Below are 25,585 nucleotides of genomic sequence, written 5' to 3'. Positions count from 1 at the left end.
ATTAGTCCCACCTGGGATATATTGTACTGCCTGGATTTGTGGGTTCAGTTTTCTTCAATTCTAGAAACTTTGCATCCATTATCTCTTTAGATACTATCTTTTCTTCATTTTTTTCCCCCTTTTGACACTCCAATGAAACTTATATTAGACCTTTTCATTCTATCCACCCCTAATTTTTAGTGAGGTATAATTGAATATTAAAATTATATATATTTAAGGAACACAACTTGATGGTTTGCTATATGCATACATTGTGAATGTCACCATAATCAAGCTAACTAACAAATCCATTCTACATACTAGCCCTCTGTTGGATACGTGGTTTACAAATATTTTTTTCTTGACTATACCTTTTCTATTTATCCTCTTAATGTGAACTTTCACAGACCAGAGAATTTATTTTTAATGAAGTCCAATTTTTCAGTTTTTCCTTGTATGGATTATGCTTTTGGTAGTAGGTCTAAGAACTCTACTTACCTTAATCCTGAATCTTTAGTCCTAATCTCCTCTATTTCTTCCGATGAGTTTTATGGTTTTAATGTTTAAGTCTGTGATCCATTTTGAATCTTCATATAAAGTATGAGAATTAGGTCAAAGTTCATCTTTAAATTTAATTCCTTCTGCTTGGTGTGTATATCGCTTTCCCCCCCCCTAAGTTCTTCAGGTGGGAGTTTATTAGATTATTGGTTTCAGATTCTTCTTTCCTAATGTATTCCTTTAGTGCCAAAAAAGTTCCCCATAGTACTGTTTTATCTTTGTCCCATGAGTTTTGATATTTTATATCTTCATTCAACTTAATGTAATTTTCTATTTAAGGTTTCCTTTTTGACCCACAGTTTACTTACAAGAATGTTTAGTTTGTTGTTTAGTTTCTCAGTGTTTGGAGACCTTCCTGTTTTCTGTTACTGATTTCTAGTTTGATTCCATTGTGGTCAGAGAATATCCTCCATGTGATTTCAGTTCTTTTAAATATTAGGAGTTTATTTTATGGCCATGCATTTGATGTATCTCATTATATGCTCTGTGAACATTTGAAAAGAATATGTTTTCTGTTGCTGTTGGATCAACCCTTATAAATGTCAATTAAATCCTATTGGTTGCTGAGTTCTATATTCTCGAAAGATGATAAACCTAGAGAGGTATGGACCTGGAAACAAACGCATTGAAAATTTGTGCACAAACTGGCTATTCTCCCCTTTTACTTTTCCTCTCTTATGTAATCAAACACACTGCACAGGGGGTTTGATCTCTGGGTAAAGTGACCCAGAAAGGATGTGCAACCACACAAATGAAGACAGGATTGAGGCATAGGGAGTCTGAGTGAAAAACCATATCCAGAACTGTGGGCCTCTCAGGATCTTCCCTATCCTAGCTCCGAACCAGTAATTAGGAGACTGGATCTATTTTCTGCTCTAAACCAAAGAGCAGAGAAGAAAGCTTTCTGGAAGTTTTCTGGTAAAAAAAAAAAAAGCTGGCTCTAATGTCTGCTGGTCGAAAAATTTTACCTCTTGACTTGAGGCAAGGATTACCACACATTTCAGGAAAGTATCCCATGTAAAAGGAAGAAAAAGAATTCAAGCTTTTTTGAAAAGAAATTTGAGGGATGCTTGGGTGGCTCAGTGGGTTAAGCCTCTGCCTTTGGCTCAGGTCATGATCCCAGAGACCTGGGATCGAGCCCTGCATCACGCTCTCCGCTCTGTGGGGAGCCTGCTTCCCCCTCTCTCTCTGCCTGCTGCTCTGCCTACTTGTGATTTCTCTCTATGTCAAATAAATAAGTAAAATCTTTAAAAAAAAAAGAAATTTGATTTGGACATAAAAGACGAAAGTGGACACAAAAACTTTGAACAACTATAATTATACTGAGAGATTGAAAATTATATTGCTCTCATAAATAAGAACAGGAAGCTATGAAGAAGGAAAAAGTAGCCACAGCTCAGGAACAGTCCTTTCAGCAAATACAAATTCCAGGAATAAAAAACCTGAAATAGAGAAGACTGCAAAAACCAAAAATATAAAAAAAATTCTCAGATCTGGAGCCTACAGACTAAAAATCTCATCTATAACTAGCATAAAATATATTTAAAGATCCATGCTATAAGTCAAGAAATTTCAGTACATTGGGGATATAAATAGCATCTAAAGCAAGGTGTTGCAAAAGAACTTTAATGAAAATGAAAATTTAACTTAATTCCAAGAGACAGTAATCCAGTTCAGGAAAATAATGAAAGTAAGTTTCAGGACAACTGTAGAGTACAACTGAAGCCCCAGAATGGTAAACTGAGAGATTCTAATGGGTATTTGAACAATTGAAAAAAAAAAATCATCTGTGAACATTTATCATAAATATGGGACATTTTTATCTGTGGAACATCTCTAAAAATTAAGAACAGGTACAAAGAGAATTAATTAAATCCTTAACCTTAATAAAGAAAAATATCTAGAAAATCTAGTTGATTTTGAAGAAAAAAATAGTTTACATTATTAAATAAATACCAGATATTGACTTAATGAGTAATTGAGATATAACCATATTTGGATGTGGTCAAGGAGAAAGAAAAAGATGGATTTTTTTTTTACTTTAAATGAAATATTATTACACCAGATATTTTTATTACTAAAGACATTTTTAATTACTAAAATGAAACTGATCTTTTAGCTAAAATTGTTCAAAGAAACTGGTATCATCCAAGACTGATTGAAAACATCATTGAATTCATCCAAGATTTCATCTAGGTACAGGTAAAAAAAACCCCAAAAACCAAAACCTAAAAGCTAAACTAAAAAAACCTAATTGACAGATGAATATTGCAAGTGCAGCTAAAAGAGAAAGTAAAGTGCCCTTCTATTGTTTTATGAAATCCTATTAATTTCAACTTCCTGATTATATAATCCTACAATCTTATCACTCAGAAATAACAATAATCATATTATATATTTTTTGCCTTTAATTATTTTACTCATTTAAATGCCATAGCACCACATTCTCGAGGGCACACTTAATGGCCAAGATTCTGACCATCAAGATTCCAAAACCTGGGGGTGCCTGGGTGGCTCAGATGGTTAAGCATCTGCCTTCAGCTCAGGTCATGATCCTAGGGTCCTTGGATTGAGCCCTGCATCAGGCTCCTTGCTCAGCAAGAAGCCTGCTTCTCCCTTTCCCATTTCCCCTGCTTGTGTTTCCTCTCTCGTTGTGTCTCTCTCTGTCAAATAAATAAATAAAATCCTTAAAAAAAAAAAAAAAAGATTCCAACACCTGGTAACATAGTGATTCATGCTGGGGAGGAAAAATTTTTCTTTGTTCTACAAGATTCTTCGGGCTGATCTAAGAATTAAATTGACATGAGACAGATTAACAGGAGGTAAACAAAAGTTTAATAACATGTATATTTCCTGTATACAAGGGAGAGACCTAGGAAAACTGAGTGACTCCCCCAAGTGGCCAAAGTCATCATCTTCATTACCATCTTCAGCTAAAGACAAAAAAAGATGCTGGGGGTGGACGGTCAGTTATGGGGGGTTACCACGAAAAGCAGAATAAACAAGGGTAAGGTTGTTTTTTGTTTTGTTTTTAAAATTTTATTTATTTGACAAACAGAGATCACAAGTAGGCAGAGAGGCAGGCAGAGACAGAAAGAAAGGGGAGCAGGCTCCCCACAGAGCAGAGAGCCCAGGACCTGGGCTCAATCACAGGACCCTGGGACCATGATCTGAGCTGAAGGCAGAGGCTGTAACCCAATGAGCCACCCAGATGCCCCAACAAGGATAAGGTTGTTATGTAGATTTAAGTCCATGCCTTCTCCACTGATAATATTCTAGAAATTTAGGTACCTTCTTCTTGGTACAGTGAGGGAGACACCCCTACAAATGTAAAGGTTTCTTTTTTAAAAAGATTTTATTTATTTGAGAGAGAGAGAAGAAGAAGACAAGTGGGGTGAGGGTCAGAGGGAGAAGCAGACTTCCTGCTGACTAGTGATCTTGATTCGGGACTTGATCCCGGGATTCCAGGATCATGGCCTGAGCTGAAGGCAGACACTTAACGACTGAGCCACCCAAATGCCCTAAATGTAAATGTTTCTTACAATAAGTAACTTCTACCCAGTTTCAGACCTTCTGTGTTTGCAGCTTCTTAAAAATAATCAGCCTAAAATAATCCTTATGCTAAAGAAGACATATTTTCGGTGGCAAATTCTGCTCCCCTACACCCACAAACATAATGTCCATGGAAAGTTAAGAAGCAGAAGTGCAGGCCTATCAAAACTATGCCAGAAATAACACACAATAGGGCTACAGGAGAGAAAATTTTTTTACCTCTACCCATTTGGGGTTTTCAGCTGGGGCTCTGTAACAAAAAAGACAGATAACAGGAGACAAATAATTTATTAACATGTATGCACATGTCATATGGGAGAAAACAAGAGTAACTCAAAAGTGGTGGCTTCGCATTCAACAAATAATAAGTTTCTAGAGAAATGATAGGATAAATTAAAGCAGTTTTAGGCTTCCAAGGATGGCAATCTGTGAAAGCAATTAATGAAGTATGGTTTATTTGCAGATTCCTTTGGTGCCATCTATGGGCTAAGAGTCTAGAGTTGTTTCCAATAAGGGAGAATGTATACCCTGTGTTTAGACAGAAGTGGGGGGAGGGAAGAGAGTGCTTTTCCTGACTTTCATGCTTATAAATTGCCTCTAATTCAAAATAATTATGTCAAAAAGGTATATATGGAGGTGACAGTCCCTGGTTTCCTTCCTTCACAGAACATCCACTTTCAATGATACACACACTTTGAGGCACTTCACAATTATAAAAGAAACAGGCCCACAAATGGAATCACTTACCCACAGAGAGCAAGCCAAGATTAACAATTTTAAATAATTAGCAACTGCACTTTTAACTACTCCCAGATATGTGACCTTTGAACAGTCCATTTGAAACTTCCTGATTAGCACTAGAAAGGGAATTTGAAAAATAAGACTCTTCCCTTCCCTCAAAAAGATGACCTGGCGTGAAACAACCCTTTCTTTTATTCTGCTAATAATTTCCTTGCCCCACCATCCTGCCTCTAAAATTTTCCATTCTGTAAAACTCCTGGGAATATCTATTTATTAGTAGGGATACTGCCCAACTCACGAATAGTTAAATAAAGCCAATTAGATCTTCTGATTCACTCCATTGAATTTCACTTTATTGTTTTTTTAATGCCACAAACCACAGAGACTTCAGACAAACCTGGCATCACAGTCAGGCATAATCATGATTCTCTGTAGTGCCTTCCCAGTCCTTCCCGGTGCATTGAAAGACTGGCACATATGCGGGGAAACAGCTCCAAGCAGGAAAAAACAAACCCGGTCTACGATCACACACTCAGGCACTGGAGACACCACGCCAGTACCCCAGCAAACAACACATGAACCATGAGCAGAGCACTGGTTATCGCTCAGGGTCATCCCTTCAAGCCTAAATAAAGATCTGGAGAGGCCCCAAGCCAGGAGCAGACTCCAATGGTTGTTGCTCCAAGAGTCTCCCCAACTTCAGTAAAGGTCAGGGTTCGCCCCGCCCCCAACCCACTCCCGCGCCTGCGTACTCTGGACAGAAACGACAACTCCCCGAAGCCTCAGTGCTCGGTGCTTGAGGGTGGCGTTCGCGGCACAAACGGGGGAACCGAGCCAAGAGCCAAAAGTAGAAAGCTAGAATACACAGTGATTTTGGACTACATTTCCAAAAAGGGAGCAGGCTCGGATTATCCTCGGTAGCACCGGTCACTCACAGGGTCACCTTTGCAGGCTTGAGAAACCTTGGCCCTGCCGGAACTCTACTTCTCCACTTGGAAAGCTGACTGCCTGGCCCCATTCTTCCCGGCCAGCCCTTCCTGAAGAACCGAGACACTTGTCCCCGCCCCCTGCGCGCCTGCGCACTCGTGCCGCGATAGGCTATCTGGAAGCATGGAGATTTGAAGGCTGGGTGGTCGTCAGAGCCGGTCGCGGCAGGATCGCGCGGGGCCCGGCTTTGCTGTGGCCGCGGCTTTTCGGAAAGAAACGAGTACGGGAAGGGCCGGATTCTGCGGACCGGACTTGGGAGTGGGTCCTGGGGCCTCGGACTACTGGGCGATTCCTCCAGAGTGAGGAGACCCGGACCGGGTGGATTTAAACTCGTGCGGCAGTGACGGGGCCGGGCCGGGTTTGTGGGCGCGGCCTATTCTGCAATTCGAGAATTGCAGTCCTACGCTCCTCGCTCTTCTCCTCAACCACCTAGGCCCGGCCGTAGAGGGCAGTCGGAGGTGGAGCCCCAGAATAAAGGTCCCCTGAAAACGCTGGAGCTAGATTCAGGGCTGACCTCTGAGGTCCGGAGTATCCGCTGGACAGAAGACAACGCGGTGGGCCGTCCCACGGGGTGAGCCCTGGCGATGTCCGAACTACCGCGTTCGCAGAGCCGCGAACCTGGACACGGGTGACCGCAAACATTTGCCTCTCGTTTCCGTTCGTGCATAACTCTGGTGGTTAGGGAGGGTCGCAGGGCACGGAGGGTGGTTTCTAACCGATCAAGAAAAGCCTGGGGTGTTAATGAACACTGTCTGCTTCCCCAGCCCTGCCAGTCTCCGGAGAAGGCCTTTGAAGTGAAAGGAACCGCCTCGGCAAGCCAGGTTCTGTGTGAGTTTGTGCTGCTCTTTGTTTCCGTGAAATGCATTTGATTTTCAGAACACTGGGCTTCTTGATTTTCTTCCCTTGGAATGTGCTGCTTAAGAATGGTCTATTCATCGATTTGGGCTTTAAGATTAATTAGGGGACCTAATTAATAGGTAACGCTCTCTAATGTCCATTTAGTGCAATTCTGCTGTTAGTTAACCGTATGCTATATATTCAGTTGCTTTGTGAGCACTTTTTCTTAAGGATTCTGATTGTGGAAATACCGCTTTGGGAAGTCAGTGTTCGTGCTTTGTTTTCGACTGTGGTTTCTTAAGGAGTAGTTTAGGGTTTGTTTAGATACCTTCAGTGATTCCAGATTAGGGGTGGGGATTTTTTTTCCAAAGGACTCCGTGATTGTAAATTTTTACTACCAGGCAGATGTGGTTGCATGGGTTTGTTTTGCTTATTTTTCACAAATACAAAATGGTATATATTTAAGGTGTACAACATGCTTCAGTATATGTATACATTGTGGAATGGAATGTTTACCACAGTCAGACTAATTAATTAAGGTCCATCACCTCAGAGCTACTTTTGTGTGTGGTGAGAAAACTTCAGATCTACTCTCCTAGCAAATTTTAGGTGTATTATACAGTAACTGTGCTGTACTTTTGGTCTTCAGAACTGACTCATCTTATGACTGAAAGTTTGTAGCATGAATTTGTTTGGGCTGTGTTTTCAGTAGACTCAGGTATATAAGGTGTTTAAGAATTTTGAACCTAGGGGCACCTGGGTGGCTCAGTGGGGTAAGCCTCTGCCTTCTGCTGGGATCATGGTCTCAGGGTTCTGGGATGGAGCCAGCAGGGAGCCTGCTTTCCCCTCTCCCTCTGCCTGCTTGTGATCTCTCTCTCTCTCTCTCTCTGTCAAATAAATAAAATCTTAAAAAAATATTTTTTGAACCTAGATTAAAGGAATTTGAATCCTGCTTGCTACTTAAATCTGAGTGAGTCTAAGCAATATTTTTAGTCCCAGTTTCTTCATCTGTAAATCCAGAATTACAATAATATATACCTCACGGGGCGGTTTTAAAGATTGACTAAATTAATATCTCTTAACGCTCTTGAGGAGTACCAGGCACATGAGAAGAGTGCTTAACTAATATTAGCTGTTGGGTTTTTTTTTTTTTTTTTTTTTTAGCGATTTTATTTATTTATCAGGGAGAGAGAGTGAGCACAGGCAGACAGAATGGCAGGCAGAGGCAGAAGGAGAAGCAGGTTCCCCGCCGAGCAAGGAGCCCGATGTGGGACTCAATCCCAGGACGCTGGGATCATGACCTGAGCCGAAGGCAGCTGCTTTAACCAACTGAGCCACCCGGGTGTCCCTTAGCTGTTGGTTTTAATGATGACTCTTAGTCATTCCATATCAGCTTTCTGTATTCTCAAGAGTAATGAAAATGTGGGGCGCCTGGGTGGCTCAGTCGGTTAAAGCCTCTGCCTTCGGCTCAGGTCATGATCCCAGAGTCCTGGGATCTAGCCCCACATCCCCACATAGGGCTCTCTGCTCAGCGGGGAGCCGGCCCACCCCCCACCCCCACCCCACCTCTCTCTCTGCCTGCCTCTCTAGCCTACTTGTCATCTCTGTCTGTCAAATAAATAAAATCTTAGAAAAAAAAAAAGAGTAACGAAAATGTGAGATTAATTAGGATGGATGCTTGCAAGCAGGAAAATGAATCAGACACTGGAATGGACCAAAACAGGGATTCTTTTCCTAAAAAAAGATTTTATTTATTAGAGAGAGAGAGAGAGAATGTGCAGGAATGGTGGGGGTGGTGCAGAGGGAGCCGCTCCAGTGAACTTGGAGCCATGGGGAGAGTGGGGCCAAGGGGGAAGCTCCATCCCAGGACCCTGAGACCATGACCTGAGCTGAAATCAGACACTTAATCCACTAAGCCATCCAGGTGCTCCGCAAAAGAGAGATTCTTAATGTGAAGTCTTTGGACTCTGTTTATAGGTTTTCAGGATGACAGAAATCTAAGATTATGTACAGGATTGTCATATATATTTGTCAGCAGGTAATTTAGTGGGGAGGAAATCTATCATTTCATAATATCATCAAAGTTATATAAGACCCAACAAGATTGATTCTTACTACTATAGAATAAAAATCTGGTATAACTAGGAATGGCTTTTGGGATAACCTTTTATAAAAGTAGTATCCAGCAATATGGAAATGATTAAGTAACTCACACTCCATCCCTGTGGTAGAATGTTATGCAATACTAAAAATTACATTTATTAGTAATTTAGTTAATCATCAGGAAAATATTTATGTATAAATATAATATTGAAAAGGATCTTTATGAATAAAAATATTTGAGAAATTGTTAAGTTATATATGTATCATAAACACAATTTATAAGATACATTGCAGGGATTTATTTATTTATTTGTTTTTAAGATTGTACTTATTTATTTGACAGACAGAGATCACAAGTAGGCAGAGAGGCAGGCAGAGAGAGGGAGTGGGGGAAGCAGGCTCCCTGCTGAGCACAGAGCGGGATGCGGGGCTGGATCCCAGGACCTGGAGATCATGACCCAAGCTGAAGGCAGAGGCTTAACCCACTGAGCCACCCAGGCGCCCACATTGCAGGGATTTAATAACTGGTGTATTGACTGGAGCCTGGGAAGGTTAAGCTCAAGTTATTGAGCAGCTGCTGTGAAATAAGCATTTGTTTTTCTCTCTCATAATCACTTTGGAAAAGCATTGTGATCCTTCACAGAAGGATCTCAGGTATTGATGAGAGACAGTATTCAAGAATTGGTAGGAATTTAAAAGAAAGAATTGGTAGGAATTATTCTTTCAGTCACATTGTTTTCCTTGTTGTTACCATTTATGTAGGCCTATTTAATGACAGTTTCTTAATGACTATAAGAAATAAAAAATGACTGAGAAATAAAAAATTCTTTTTAATGGGAATGGCTTTCTTAAAAAATTTTTTTATTTTTTTATTTGACAGATCACAAGTAGACAGAGAGGCAGGCAGAGAGAGAGAGGGAAGCAGACTCCCCGCTGAGCAGAGAGCCCATTGCAGGGCTCCATCCCAGGACTGTGAGATCACGACCTGAGCCGAAGGCAGAGGCCCAAACCACTGAGCCACCCAGGTGCCTTCCCCCCCACCCCGGAAATGGTGGTGTTTTTTTTTTTTTTTTTTTTAAAGATTTTATTTATTTGACAGACAGAGATCACAAGTAGGCTGAGAGGCAGGCAGAGAAAGAGAGGTAGAAGCAGGCTAACCGCTGAACAGAGAGCCCAATGTGGGGCTCGATCCCAGAACCCTGGGATCCTGACCTTAGCCGAAGGCAGAGGCTTTTTAACCCACTGAGACACCCAGGCGCCCCGGGGAATGCTTTTTAAAACAATATTTCTGGTGGAGTTAATGCAGGCGTGTAAAATAATAAGTAACCAAGGGACCTAAAAGGGAAGAAATTAAAATTATCCATGGTCTCAACATCCAGAAATAATCACTATTAATATTTATAGCATATTTTCTCAAAATATTTCTAGAAGCATGTGTTTTTGTGTATGGTTTTATTTCCAAATAATGGGGTAGCCCTAATAGAAAATTTAAAAGAAATCAAGACCTCTAGTTATTAGTTTAAGAGACATTCAGTACCCTCATGGATTATCATGGGTATATGGAGAAAGGTAAAATCCCAGCATCCCCCTTCTTATTTGAGAAATCTTCCAAGTAATTATAATTCTTGTGATAGAAATAGCATTTAAAGTGAGAGACTTAATTATAATTTAAAGTTAATTGTAAGTGTCAGAATGGAAATAGGGAAATTTTCACCCATCTACTGAGGTCTGTTTCACATTAATGATTTAAAATAGCTAATTATATTATATATTGTTTTATAAACTGATCTTTTTTTCTTTCAGTATATCTTGAATACTTTCTATTCCTTAACAGTCTTCTAGAACTTAGTATTTAATGATAGCTTTAGTATTCTATTTTATGGATGTTTTATAAATCACATAAGAAATAAGCTATTGGGCAGTAATGTTCAGACTGCCTGAGCAATTCCTTCAACAGGCTTTCTGTGTGCTATTACTTACTCAAATGGGTTACAGGGACACTCTGAAGTGTTTGGCTGAATTTCTGAAGGATTCTCACAACATGAAATAGACCAGTCTGCTTTGTTATGCCAAAAACTTCATTCGTCCTCCTGATTTGGGTGAGAGTTTGAGAAATGAATGAATGATAATTTCCTAGAAAATTAAGCTTACAAAAAACAAAATTATTTTAATTTCAGCAAAGAGTGACTAAAACTAAAAATTCAGAAGTAAAAATAGTAGCATGTTAAATGTATGGAGTTAAATACCAAAAGAAATAGCTGAGAGAGGTAGTTTTTATTTTTATTTATTTATTTATTTTTAAAGATTTTATTTATTTATTTGAGAGAGAGACAGTGAGAGAGAGCATGAGCGAGGAGAAGGTCAGAGGGAGAAGCAGACTCCCCATGGAGCTGGGAGCCCGATGCGGGACTCGATCCCGGGACTCCTGGATCATGACCTGAGCCGAAGGCAGTCGTCCAACCAACTGAGCCACCCAGGCGCCCCATGAGAGAGGTAGTTTTTAGATTTAGAAACTAGGGAAAAGGATAGCAGTGATGTAACTTTTGGGGCTTTTTGTAATATAATAATTCCTTGCAGAACTATTTTAAATTTATGTCCAGGTATGTGATACAAACCGTTAGAGAACAAGATAAAGATCACCTGGGATATCATCAAGTAGAGGTAACAGAATAAAATTTTATTCTAACTCCATTCCCAGATTGTTTTATGAACCTGTGTGTTCATGTATGTGTATGTATGTAGTTTTTCTGTCAAATATACAATTATAGTATAAAATTCTTTTCTTTTCTTTTTTTATTTTTTTAGATTTTGTTCATTTATTTGACAGAGATTATAAGTAGGCAGAGAGGCGGGCAGAGAGTGAGGGGGAAGCAGGCTCCCCACCGAGCAGAGCCAGATATGGGGCTCGATCCCAGGACCCTGGGATCATGACCTGAGCCGAAGACAGAGGATTTAACCCACTGAGCCACTCAGGCGCCCCCCAAAATTATTTTCTAACCTACCTTCTCCCGACAATTTGTAGTGATCGTCTTTCCACGATATCAGATAGAATTTTACCTTCATTTTTAGTGTTTTTTTTTTTTTAATTAAAAAGTTATTTTTTAAATGTTTGTTTATTTTTTTTACTAACCTCTACACTCACCATGGGTGTTGAACTCATGACCCTGAGGTTAAGAGTCATATGCTTTCCGACTGAGCTAGTCAGGCATCCTCATTTTTAGTGGGTTTTTAGTGCCATTGTGTGAACACGATAATTTATTTAACCTGCTAAAGGATATTTAGGTTCTCTCTAGCTTTTTTTGGTCCCATTATAAACACTTTACACATATTCTTTCTATATCGTACTATGAGTATCCATTTCCCTTCCATTTAGTAATAAGTATCAATTTTTCAAATCTGCCAGTACAGTTCCTTTATTTTTTTTTTTTAAGATTTTATTTATTTATTTGACAGAGAGAGATTACAAGTAGGCAGAGAGGCAGGCAGAGAGAGAGGAAGGGAAGCAGGCCCCCTGCTGAGCAGAAAGCCCGACGCGGGACTCGATCCCAGGATCCCGAGATCATGAACCGAGCCCAAGGCAGCGGCCCAACCCACTGAGCCACCCAGGCGCCCGTCTACTTCCTTTAATATGCATTTCCTTAGTTACTAGTGAGGTGTTTTTTTTTTTTTTAAAGATTTTATTTATTTATTTGACAGAGAGCTATCACAAGTAGGCAGAGAAAGAAGGGAAAGCAGACTCCCCACTGAGCAGAGAGCCTGATATGGGGCTCAATCCCAGGACCCTGGGATCATGACCTGTGCTGAAGGCAGAGACTTAACCCATTGAGACACCCAGGTACCCCACTAGCTAGTTTTAACTAATAAGTTGTTTCTACTTTCTAGAGAATTAGTCATGCTTAGGTTTCACAAATTCACTTTTCCCAGCCTGGGTACCAAGAGAGATGGGTTGATAAATGAGATTCTACAGGCAGTATTGATGATTCTGAACAGGCAAATGATGACTGGTGAGCTCTGAGGGTTTGGGAATGGTAGTTCACCCTTCCCCCAGGGAGGGATTCCAGTGTGCAAGTATAGTTTTGTCATGATAAATTCTGCTAGCGTGGGCTATATACAAGTAGTTCTCAAATTGTGTCAGTAGGACCAGTAACATCAATATCACTTGGAAACTTTTTTTTTTTTTAATTTCTTTCCACATGAATGCATTGACTTTAAATTTTTTTTTAAATTTTTACTTGTTTATTTATTTATTTATTTATTTTAAATAAACATATAATATATTTTTATCCCCAGGGGTACAGGTCTGTGAATCACTTGGGAATTTTTTAGAACTGCAAATTCTCAAGCCCAACCCTACACCTCTACTGAATGCCAAACTCTAAGAGTGAGGCCTTGCAAACTGAGTTTTAATAAGCCCTCCAGGTGATTCTGATGTACACAAAGTTTAATCATCAAACTTTGTTGCCCATTATGATGACCTATCAGAAATTTTATAAAATCTGAGGGAGATTTAAAAATCCTGATTCCCAGTTCACACTCTATACTAATGAAATAAAAATGTTTGGGAGCTAGGAGCCAGGCATCAGTATATTTTAAAGATCTGCAGGCAGTTCCAGTGTCTAGCAAAGTTTGGGAAACTCTTGTCCAGAGTATTTTTTTCTAAAGATTTTATTTATTTATTTGACAGACAGAGATCACAAGTAGGCAGAGAGGCAGGCAGAGGAGGGTGGGAAGCAGGCTCCCCACTGAGCAGAAAGTCCGATGCCGGACTTGATCCCCGGACCCTGAGATCATGACCCAAGCTGAAGGCAGAGGCTCAACCCACTGAGCCACCCAGGTGCCCCCAGAGTATTTTCTGTTTCTACATTTAGGGAGGCCAACCACATTCCTGAGTCTTGGAAAGATGTCTGGTTCAGATGATGTAACAACCACTTCTCAGCTGGGAAGGTGGGAATGGAGGGAGATGGATCTGCTCAGGACAGGCCTGGGCAGCCCGTGCTCAGTTCCAGATCAGCCTCCCTAGGGTGGGGGACTAATTAGAAACCCTCCTGCTGCTAAAGTGTCTGGACATGATCTTCCAGGGCAAGTCTCTGCTCTCTGTCTGTCCTTGTGCAACTGATTTTCCTGTGGTTTTGAGGAGGACATGTATTTTTCTAAACTACCTCTTATCTCTCATTGTCTGTGTGTTGGAGCAGGGAGGAGTGTAGGAAGGGAGAAATAGTGTGACGTTTTAAAATTGGGAGAGTTCTGAGGCAATTGTAGTCTTACGGCTTCACCTTCTTCCCCCAGCTCTAGCTTCTGTGGACTCTGCTTCTCCAGTAAATGACCTTTGAGGAAAACTGACCAATTCTTGGAATCTAAAATCATGGCTCATGTAAGTTGGTGTTTCTGTTTGAAGCACTGTAATGTTTTTCAGGTTATGTGAAAATTCTCATTAACTATCCAGAAAGTTCCTAACAGCCCTGTCCAATAGCTTTTCCTCAGTCTTTCCCATTCTAGTAAGGGATGGAACCAGGCAGCCAGGCCCCTCCCATGTGCTTCACTCTTTTCTACCCATGTCCATGTGTCTGTTGACCAAATAATTCAGTGTATTGACTGTGTTCAGTCTTTGTCTAGAGCAGAGATAAGGTAGAAGTGAAGTCCCTAGAGGGAGTTGTTTGATCTTAGACTCTTAGTAGTGGAGAACACTAGAGTAGCATTGTCCAAAAGAATTATAATGTGAGTGACCTGTATAATTTAAAATTTTCTAGTGGGGGTATTTTTAAAACTAGAATTAGTACTTTCTTAAGGGCAGTTGGCAGCATGTCAGTCGCATAAAAAGTATAGTATAATATGCGAGGCACTTATATAATCTTGAACTTTTTTGAAGTTACATTAAAAAATAACACATGCAGTTAATTTTATTTTTTTAAAGATTTTATTTGTTTATTTGACAGACAGATCACAAGTAGACAGAGAGGCAGGCAGAGACAGAGAGAGGGAAGCAGGCTCCCTGCTGAGCAGAGAGCCTGATGAGGGGCTCAATCCCAGGACCCTGAGATCATGACCTGAGCCGAAGGCAGCGGCTTAACCCACTGAGCCACCCAGGCGCCCCATGCAGTTAATTTTAATGTTTTATTTAACTCAATATAGCCAAAATTTATATATATACGGCACCAAAATATTACCATTTCAAAAGTGTTTTATGTTTGTTTTTCTTTCTAAAGTTTTTTATATCTGGTATGTATTTTTGAATTATAGCATATCTAAATTTGGACTAGCCACAATTTAAGTATTCGATAATAACATCTATAAGCCAGCATATTGGACATTGCAGCTTCAGAGATTTTGTGTAACCTAAATTCTAAATATAACTTAATACCTTTAAAAGTATAGAAATACCTAAATATAATCATTCCAAAGTCTAACACAAATGGACTATTTTTTAGTAAATTAAAAACATTCAGTAAAGTATTTGTTATAACAAAGAAAAATGCTATAGTGATGAAGTCAGGTCTGGAAGAAATTCTGTAATTTTACACAGACTCTACTTTTTAAAAATAGAGATTTAATGGTTCATTTGGAGGAAAAGAAATCCATCTGTTTTTTTCCCCTCTAATCCTTTAAGGAAGAGAGGTTAGAATAAAGCATACATTTATCGAGAGTTTTTTTAGGCCCACTTAGGCCCAATGCAAGCAGTGTTCTTATGAACGCTATTTCAGTTATTTGTGAAATTCTGATGAACTATGTGAACATACCTAGAAATAAGTAAAATTAGGTATCTGATGGTATATATGAAGTATTTTCTTTAGCGATGGTTGGCAGAGTACAACTTGTGAGCCAGATTCGTTCCTTGGCCTGTTTTTTCCAGCCTTTGAGCTCATTATGTTTTGAAAGAATTGTTTTAAAAAAGAAGGGAAAGGGGAAGGATATGAAACAGATCATATGTGGCATGCAAAGCTTAAATATTGGCCCTTTAGAGAAATAAATAATTTTAGAAATAATACACGGGTTTGTCATTTCAGCATTTGGTGATGTTCAGAGATGTGGCCGTAGACTTTACTCAGGAAGAGTGGGAATGCCTGAACTCATATCAGAGGAATTTGTACAGAGATGTGATACTAGAGAACTATAGCAACTTGGTGTCAGTGGGTAAGCTTATCTGTGTCATATAATTTAGAAATTCACAGGACTGAATTTCTTCCTAGAAACTAGCTGAATATCTTCTTTGTAGTTAGGAATAGGCACCTGTTGTTGTTAAGCAATTAAATAGCACTTTAGCTTCCCCCATAATCCAGTGACCTTTATGTCTTTCTGTGCCTTTTCTGTAATTATTCCTCTTTAGTGACAGCTAGATATAAATTCTCAGACACTTCACAGCAAAACCATTGTCAAAGAAATCAGGTTTCTTATTGCTCTAGATGGCCTGTTATCTGTTATTCACTTGTAATGTGAGTGGGAAGACTAGAGATTCTGGCTCCCCATATCTATTTAAAAAGCTTATACAACATATATGTTGCTGGGTTCAGTCAACAGTTTGTTAAAACTCAAATTGACACATTCAGTTTACCCCAGCAGATATAACTACCTTTTAATTGATTTGTGATTAAAAGTTTAAAATACATGAATTTTTGCATTTAATATTAGATGTATATCCTGGTAAGAAACTAATTATTTTCCTCTTAGCAAAATACCTAATAAAAGTATCTAATAAGTATGTACAGTGTTTACTATGTACTAAGTACTTATCCAGACACTTTACATTTATAAAATCAAACCTTACAGCAGTCCAATGAGTAGACATAATACCTCCTTTTAACAACTGAGAAAACTGAGGCCATAGTGACCCAGGTGGCAGAGGGAGGATTTGAAGCCAATGCTCTCAAATCAATACTTCCTCAGAAAAACTCAAAAAATCATTACTTCCTCTCAAGAAAGAGACTATATAGTTTAAATTAAAGTAAGACAGTGTTCCTATTTCTCTGTTCTTATTGTTCTTTGTGGTCCTGAAGTAACACCAATACGAATGTTTTTCAGTCCCTGAAGGCTCGATCAAGTTAATTCTTTCTTTATTATGTACCGTTATGTTTTTTCAAGCAGGATGTTCCATTTCTAAGCCAGATGTGATCACCCTACTAGAGCAAGGGAAAGAACCCTGGATGGTTGTGAGGGATGGGAGAAGAAGAAGGAGCCTTGGTGAGTAAATGCTATTCAGGCAGAGATTCGTGGTTCTGGCATGGCACAGCCTGCTGGTTGACAAGGAAACACACCCCATAGACGTTGATAATGAAGAGAAGACCTGAAACTTGGGAAGAAAACTTAGATCTCCGCATGAGCCCGCAAGGAAATTTCATCTATACTTCCACTTACTACTTGTTTCTTCACTCTCATATTTCCCTGTCATTTCAGTGGGGGAAACTTCATAATGGTAACCATTTTACCTGTATTTTGGATCAAATTCGTTTTTGGTTCATCTTTTGTATATATATTTCTCTGGTGCTCTCTTTTCATGAAGTTTACATTGTAGTAGGGAAGTCATACAATACACAGATAAACAAATGGATTACCAAATATCATGAAGTGATTAAGTTATGAAGAAATGTAAGTAGTGTAAGAAAATGGAGAATTGTGATGGCTTGAAAGGGGTAACTTTAGATAGGGTGGTCAGAGAAGAGGAACCAGTTATAAGAGGCTCCAGCTGATCAAAGATGGAACCACTTGATTATCTATGCACATAACTGCAATGTAACATAACACATAAAATATGCTTAATTCCACAAATTCTTAGTGATACTAATAATAAATTGTTCAGCATTGGAAACTACTAGAGATTTAACTAATTCGGGAAATATAAAGGAAAAGAAGTATTTTCCTTTTCTTATAAGAAATGTACCAATAGTAGATAGAGGGATGTTTTTCTTAATAAATGAAAGATGACAGAATTAGAATATTACCATTTTGGAACCCTTAATGAACAGTTGGATGTGGGCATTAAACATCATACTGATAACATCACAGGAATGGGGATAATCAGACCTGTTTCTTCTAGTGAAAGGATACAGTATCATCTATGAAATAACTTTGCCAATAAAATTAGTCCTACATCTGATGAGTTTCTAAAGGCAACTGCCAATTTATGGGAAGAAGATAGAGGAACGGGACACTTGGGTGGCTCAGTTCGTTAAGCAACTGCCTTTGGCTCAGGTCATGATCCCGGAGTCCTAGGATCGAGTCCCACATCGGGCTCCCTGCTTAGCAGGGAGTCTGCTTCTCCAGCTGACCTCTCTCCTCTCATGATCTCTCTCTCTCAAATAAATAAAATCTTTAAAAAAAAAAAAAAAGAAGAAGAAGGTAGAGAAACATGTTCTGCTGCACCTTGGCATTATAGTCAGCAAAATTAAGCAATAGGAAATCCTATAGGGTCAAAAAATAGTTTCTTCAACAAATAAATTATAAGGGAAATTCAAAGAAAGCAGCAAAACCTTTAGATTAAAAGATGTAAAAGACCTGTCCACCAGTTGTACTCTATGGACTTTTTTGGGGGGATCCATTTACTATTTTTGAATTATTTAAAATTTTATGTTTGAGATGATTGGAAGTGTGAACACTGTTTCTTATAATCTTAAAGAATTACTGTTCATGTTTTTAGGTTTCGATAATAGTATATGATTAGAGATAAATCCTTTAAGCAGAAAAATTAGTATATGGGATTTGCTTCAAATAATGTGAGGAAAGTGGATTGGGGTGTGCATACAGCCCTGGATTGGGCACGGGTTGGTGGTGGTTGAGGTTGGGTCATAGATGCATGGATATTCATTATACTGTCCTACTTTTGTGTACGTTAGAGATACTCTGTAGTATAAAAAGTTTTATTTTAAAGTTATGGGGAGATAAAATAATAAGAAAATGAGAGGTGAGAGAGCAGTGAATACAAGTATATTCAAGTCTTGGAGAAATTCTGCCCTAAAAGCACACACATGGGATATAGGAAATGTCTTTTAAGATGTGAGGTATTAGAACATATTTATATGTTGAAAGGAATGATTTCAAAGAGAAGAAAATTGATGGAGTAGAGAGGATAATTTTGTAAAGAATGACCTTCAGTAGATAGGAAGAAGTAGGAGCCAATTTATGAAGAAAACCCATGCATATGAAAAGGATATGGACACAGGTTGGTTGAATAATGTGAAGGGAAGAGTACATGTTTTTCTTTCAATTGCTTCTGATTTCATATTGAAATAAAGAGTAGGATTATTGGCAGAATATGAGGATTATTTAGTATTTTATTGGAATTCAGTATGGATTACTCAGTATTTGGTCAGCATTGATTCTGAGTAGTACACTCCATGGTTATAGGGTTTTAATATTTACAGATTTCTTAATACATTCGCCCTGGTGTTATTGTGACTAAAACTGCCTCTGTCATAAATACATATCCCATATCCTCTTACATCAACAAAAGAAAAAAGGTGATTAAAGACATCATTCCTTGGGAAACAAATTAATTTTATAACCAGGTAATATGCTCCTCATTTTCTTTTTAATTAAAGCTGATACCCTGCAAATGGAAATAACGTTTCTTCTTTTATATTGATCTAAGAGGGGGTAGTATTTTGCTTGCACATTGGCGTTGTTTACTAAAGTTCTTGATTCAGTAGAATCCAAACTAGTGTTTGGTTTATTACTTTTTTTTTTTTTTTTAAAGATTTTATTTATTTACTTGAGAGGTAGAGATCACAAGTAGGCAGAGAGGCAGAGAGAGAGAAGGAAGCAGGCTCCCTGCTGAGCAGAGCGCCCGATGCAGGGCTTGATCCCAGGACCCTGGGATCATGACCTGAGCCCGAAGGCAGAGGCTTTAACCCGCTGAGCCACCCAGGCACCCCTGGTTTATTACTTTTAAATGGTTAAATATTTTACATATATCTTAAAAGTTGTAACGTTAACATTTCTTAATGTAGGCCAGTCTTTTGGTATTTAAGTTCAGCCTTTTGTTTCATTGTAGGTCCAGCCAGTTCTTTCTTGATTAGATCACACATACATTGTGAAGGCTATTATTTCTAGTTTCAGTTTGTTTAAAGTAGAACAAGATCCTAAAGTATTCAGCTTTGTTTTTATAGGAATGATGGTCTTAGTTGCTTGCAGGGATAAGAACTGGCATAAACAAATTTGCGAACAAATATAGCTGACTTTTTGTTTATACAGATCATAAGATTACAGCTCAGCGTTCATGCTGTAGTATCCAAGCTGAGAATATTCAAAATGCAAAGTCTTGATTTGGCATGTCTTCTAAATGTCAGGGGCATATATGAGAGTGTCCGTTTCATTATATCCACATTGAGAATGTTCTGTTTTGTTAATGAAAAGCTTTAAGTTTTATAGAAGGAGTTGTTTTATTTTTTAAAGATTTTATTTTTAAGTAATCTCTATACCCGAAGTGAGGCTCAAACTCACAACCCCAAGATCAGGAGTCACATGTTCCACCAACTGAGCCAGCCCCGTTCCCCATAGGATGAGTTTTATAACTTGTTCTGCTTTGTGATAATAAAGAGTATAAAAAAGTAGGAAAATTTATGAATATATATGTAAAACAAAATTGAAAAAGTGTTAAGAAACAAGGAACAAATTTCTACTGGGATAGAAAGTAAAGGATATAAATTAGATGGAATCAGCATAGTCTGATTTTTAACATGATACCTAAAGGATAAAAGGACCCCAACTATGTGGAGAATGCAAGCTGGCAGTTCTGGGAGATTTAATAGCCAGTGAAAGCTCTAAGAAATAGAAAGATTATGACATATTCTAGGAGCTGAAAGGAGGCTAGTGGAATAGGAGTATAGGGAACAAAGGAGACAATGACAAGGTGATATGGTAAACAGAAGCCATGTTATTCATGATAAGATGTTTGTACATTATTTTATTTAAAAGGAGTAATCATTTAAAAATTTAAGGGGGTGCCTGGTTGGCTCAGTCAGTTAGGTGTCTGCCTGTGGCTCAGGTCATGATCCCAGGGTCCTGGGATGGAGTCCTGCATTGGGCTCTCTGCTCAGTAGGGAGCCTGCTTCCCCCTCTCCCTGTGCACCTCTTGTGTGCACGCTCGCTCGCTCCCTCTCACTGTCTCTCAAATAAATAAATAAAATCTTCTAATAAATAAGTAAAATTCAAGTAAAGATTCTCTAACTGCATCAAATACATGATTACGTTAGAGGTTTTTAGCTCATTTACTTCAACTGAGTTTTATTTTCTATTTTTTTTTTTCTATTACAAAGTTTTTATTTGCTGGTTTACTTTTTCTAGAATAAGAAAATAGCATGTATTTATCTTGTTTTCTTTCAGATTTAGAATCTAGATATGACACTAAAAAGTTATTTCAAGAAAAGGATATTTTTGAAATGAATTTATCTCCGTGGGAGATAATGGGAAGAATTAAAAGTTGTGGCCTTGAAGACTCCTTTATCAGAAAAGATTATAAATATAAAAAGTTTGAGGGACAAGAAAATCCTCAAGAAGGATATTTCAGGCAAGTGAAAAAAATGCCCACCTACAAAAAACTCACATCTCTTACTCTGTATCAGAGAATTCATAATAGAGAGAAACCCTATGAATGTGGGGACTGTGGGAAGGCCTTTAGAGTGCGCCAACAACTTACTTTCCATCAGAGAATTCACACTGGTGAAAAGCCCTATGAATGTAAAGAATGTGGAAAAGCCTTTAGACAGTGTGCCCACCTTAGTCGACATCAGAGAATTCACACTTCTGACAAACTCCTCGAATGTAAAAAATGTGGAAAGATCTTTACATGTGGTGCAGATCTTCGAGTACATCAGAGAACTCATATTGGTGAGAAGCCCTATGAATGTAAGGAATGTGGGAAGGCCTTTAGAGTGCGAGGACAACTTAATCTCCATCAAAGGATTCATACTGGTGAGAAACCCTATGAATGTAAGGAATGTGGGAAGACCTTTAGGCAGTACGCACACCTTACACGACATCAGAGACTTAATATTGCTGAGAAATGCTATGAGTGTAAGGACTGCGGGCAGGCTTTTTTGTGTAGTACAGGCCTTCGAGTACATCACAAACTTCATACTGGTGAAAAACCCTATGAATGTAAGGAATGTGGAAAGGCCTTTAGGGTGCGGCAACAACTCACTCTCCATCAGAGAATTCACACTGGTGAGAAACCCTACGATTGTAAAGAATGTGGGAAGACCTTTAGTCGCGGCTATCATCTGACTCTCCATCAGAGAATTCATACTGGTGAGAAACCTTATGAATGTAAGGAATGTCAGAAGTTCTTTCGCCGTTACTCAGAACTTATTTCACATCAAGGTATTCATATTGGAGAGAAACCCTATGATTGTAAGGAATGTGGGAAGACCTTTAGACTGTTTTCACAACTTACTCAACATCAGAGTATTCATTTTGGTGAGAAACCTTATAAATGTAAGGAATGTGAGAAGACTTTTAGACTGCTGTCACAACTTACTCAGCATCAGAGTATTCATACTGGTGAGAAACCCTATGACTGTAAGGAGTGTGGGAAGGCCTTTAGACTTCATTCATCACTTATTCAACATCAGAGAATTCACTCTGGAGAAAAACCATACAAATGTAAGGAATGTAAAAAGGCATTTAGACAACATTCCCATCTAACTTACCATCAGCGAATTCATAATGTAACTAAGTAATTATAGGAAAGCCTTCTACTGTGAATTTTATGTTAAAGGGCATTAGAAAATAAATTCTAGGGGAAGTTATTGAATATAGGAATCCCTTTTGCTTCATGCTTAGAACTCAGCTAAATAAGAGGTTTTATTTGAAGGAAAGGATATATTAATTTCATGAATTTGTAAAAGCCTTTCCTCAGCATTAAAAACCATGTTAAACTTCAGGAAATTTGTTCTAGAAAGAAACTCTTAAAGGAGTAACTATAAGAGAGCTTTTGATCTTATCTATTGTATCACATCTATTCTTCCCATCTGTATAATATACCTATGGAGTTTGCTAGGACACCTAACTCATCCCAAAAATGATAATTGAAAGGAAAGTCATTTAGCCTGCATTTCCTATTGAACTGTATTTTAGGGCAACTAGAAGTTGATGAGCTAAAATTCTTTATTAGAGTTTTGCAACACATAATGAAATAGTGGATCTAGGCACAAATCTCAGTAGAGGTTAAGACCAGTAGATACCCATCAATTGATTTTAATCTCATGAAAAGTAGGATAAAACACTTTGTACCCCCAATGAGTTAGAATAAAGCATATGCATCTTGCCCTCAAATATTGAACCTGAATCTAAGCATCAAGATCTAACTCCCACTTTAGAGAAAATTCAGGGAACAGAAGAACATGATAGAAGAAGAAGCAATTAAACTAATCTAAAATGTGAGTAATTCTACAAGATGAATGACCTAGCTTCTCAAGCAATAAAATGGCATTGAAAAAGGGGAGGTAGAACTCTAGGATATTAAATGAGTCTGAAGAAATGCATACCAATCAAATGTAATGAATTAGATTCACGAGTTGAACAAACATGTAAAGAGGACATTTTTATAACAATTGGGGAAATGGGAGTATGGACAGCATTAGATAATATTTAAAAATTATGTTTTTGTTAGGTGTAATAATAGCATCGTGGTTATGTAAAAATGTTAGAGGTAAGTTTATACACAAGATGATGTTAATGTCTGGAACTTTTTAAAAATGCTTATGCAAAAGAAAAATTAGAATGGATAACTTGTTTGTCAGAGTGATGGTAAGATGAGTCTTGGGTACATGGTTTTTGTTTATTTTGTTTTTGTTATTTTCTCTACTTTCATGTATTTCAACTTTCCCATAATATTATTTTAAAGATAAAATTAGCTATGGTATTATAACCCAATTGAAGTAAATGATTTTTAAAAAATTACTATATAACAAAATTTGTGGATGTTGTCAAAGCTCTGCACATTGGTATATTAAATATGCTATATCATCTTTGGGAAATAAAAACTGAGGGTCCAGATTTTATCTAGTTCATCTGTTACTACCTCTGTTACCATGCCTGTCCCATAGTACTTCATATGTTTAAAGAATGAGTTTAAAAGCAATTACTACACCTAAATATGGAAATTAATGGACTGGACCTTCAGTGTTTAATAAGATAGTTACCAGCAATATGTTGAGCATTCATAACTGAGCACTTGAATTGTGGCTAGTTTGAATTAAAATGATGGTAAAGTGTAAAATACACATGAGGTTTTGAAAATTTAGGTTTTTTTTTTTTTTTAAAGATTTTATTTATTTGACAGAGATCACAAGTAAGCAGAGAGGAAGGCAGAAAGCCCGATGCGGGGCTCAATCCCAGGACCCTGGGATCATGACCTGAGCTGAAGGCAGAGGCTCTAACCCACTGAGCCACCCAGGCACCCCCGAAGATTTAGTTTTTTAAAAAGTGTAATTTATTTTGTTTCTCGCAGAATTTCTCTGTTGTGATATCCAGTGAGTTGCATTATTACATAATACAGAACCCAATTTTAGTATCTTTCTGCTCCTAAGTAGCATGTTTGCATCCTGAGGTCTTGGTTCTACCCTGAGTCATGCTTCCCCGCCCCCCCCCCCTTCATGAAAGGTAGCCCGTGTTTACAGCTGAGTAGATTTCTCAGACTGTTTTTAGCCTGGAGATGTTTTGGGATCCCAAGCCCCTTTCACTTTGTATTGTTTCTGTCCCATTAAGTTCAAGCTAGTTGTCTTAACAACTGTATTCTAAATGGATTTTATTAGGGTTCACTCAGACAGAAGATCAACAGGCTCTTCTTTTTGTTGGGCTCCCTATGAGGCCACTGTGGAAAAATGACTTTGAAATTCTTAGAAGCCCTGCTATTTCACAGAAAGGCTAAGTTAGGTTCATCCTTATTCTGAGGCTTCATTTTTAGGACAGCACCATATTTTTTATTTTTTTTTTCTCCTCTCAGTCCCAATTAGAACTTTGAAAACCCTTTGTTATCTGGAAACACTGCCATGGAACCCTCTGTATTTCCTTGAAATTCTACTTGAAATATTCACCAGTTGATACAATGAGTAAAATGTGATTTTTCTCTTTTCCTGTGTTACAATGGATTATCTTCATGAATTTCCAAACATTGGCTAAGCCTTACATCGCTGGAATAAATTCCATTTGTTTGTAGTGCATACTTCATAGTAGTACATAAATATATTGCTGGATTTACTGTGGTTGCTATGATGTGCTAATATTTTGCTGAGGACTTTTTTTTTTAAGGATTTTTGTATCACTGTTCATGAGGAATACTGGTATACTGATCTGTAGTTTTCTTTTATTTAACTGTCCCTCATTTTGCTAACATGGTGATGGTGGCCTCAAAAATGGGTTTCGAAGTATTGCCTCCTTTCAGTTTCTGGAAGAGGTAGAGTAGAATCATTGATTATTATTTAAATGTTTGGTGAAACCATTGGGATTTGAAATGGACTGAATGTGTCTGCTCAGAATTCATGTTGACATCCTAAACCCCAATGTGCTGACAGGAAGTAGAGCCTTTTGGAGGTACTTAAGTGATGATGGTGGATCCCTCCTGATTGAGATTAGTCCCCTTATCAAAGGGATCCCAGAGAGCTCTCTTACACTTTTCTGTTATGTGAGGATACAAGAAATTGGCAGTCTTTTTTTTTTTTTAAGATTTTATTTATTTATTTGACAGAAAGAGATCACAAGTAGGCAGAGAGGCAGGCAGAGAGAGAGGAAGGGAAGCAGACTCCCTGCCGAGAAGAGAGCCCTATGCGGGGCTCGATCCCAGGACTCCAAGACCACGACCCGAACCGAAGGAAGAGGCTTAACCCGCTGAGCCACCCAGGTG

The 25,585-nt window shown here is 38.4% G+C and overlaps 1 protein-coding gene across 15 annotated transcripts; it reads left to right on the top strand.

Moving 5' to 3' along the window:
- Positions 1-5,589: 5,589 nt before the first annotated feature.
- LOC101686032 (zinc finger protein 30 homolog) lies at positions 5,590-23,964 on the top strand. Of its 15 annotated transcripts, none has more exons than XM_045076545.1 (7): positions 5,590-6,037; positions 6,582-6,638; positions 11,358-11,418; positions 14,044-14,128; positions 15,759-15,885; positions 16,831-16,929; positions 21,067-23,964. In XM_045076545.1, the coding sequence occupies exons 4-7, from the start codon at positions 14,120-14,122 to the stop codon at positions 22,419-22,421; spliced, it is 1,590 nt and encodes a 529-aa protein (XP_044932480.1). In that variant the 5' UTR covers positions 5,590-6,037; positions 6,582-6,638; positions 11,358-11,418; positions 14,044-14,119; the 3' UTR covers positions 22,422-23,964. The 15 variants fall into 15 exon arrangements, with proteins under 15 accessions (XP_044932480.1, XP_044932473.1, XP_044932476.1 ...); XM_045076538.1 differs by having other exon boundaries at positions 6,582-6,645; XM_045076541.1 differs by having other exon boundaries at positions 5,590-6,388.
- The last annotated feature ends 1,621 nt before the right edge of the window (positions 23,965-25,585 follow it).

The sequence above is a fragment of the Mustela putorius genome, unplaced genomic scaffold (genome assembly GCF_011764305.1).
Source record: "Mustela putorius furo isolate JIRA1106 unplaced genomic scaffold, ASM1176430v1.1 tig00000174_pilon_pilon_pilon, whole genome shotgun sequence".
NCBI lineage: Eukaryota > Metazoa > Chordata > Mammalia > Carnivora > Mustelidae > Mustela > Mustela putorius.
This window is presented reverse-complemented; position numbering and strand designations above follow the sequence as displayed.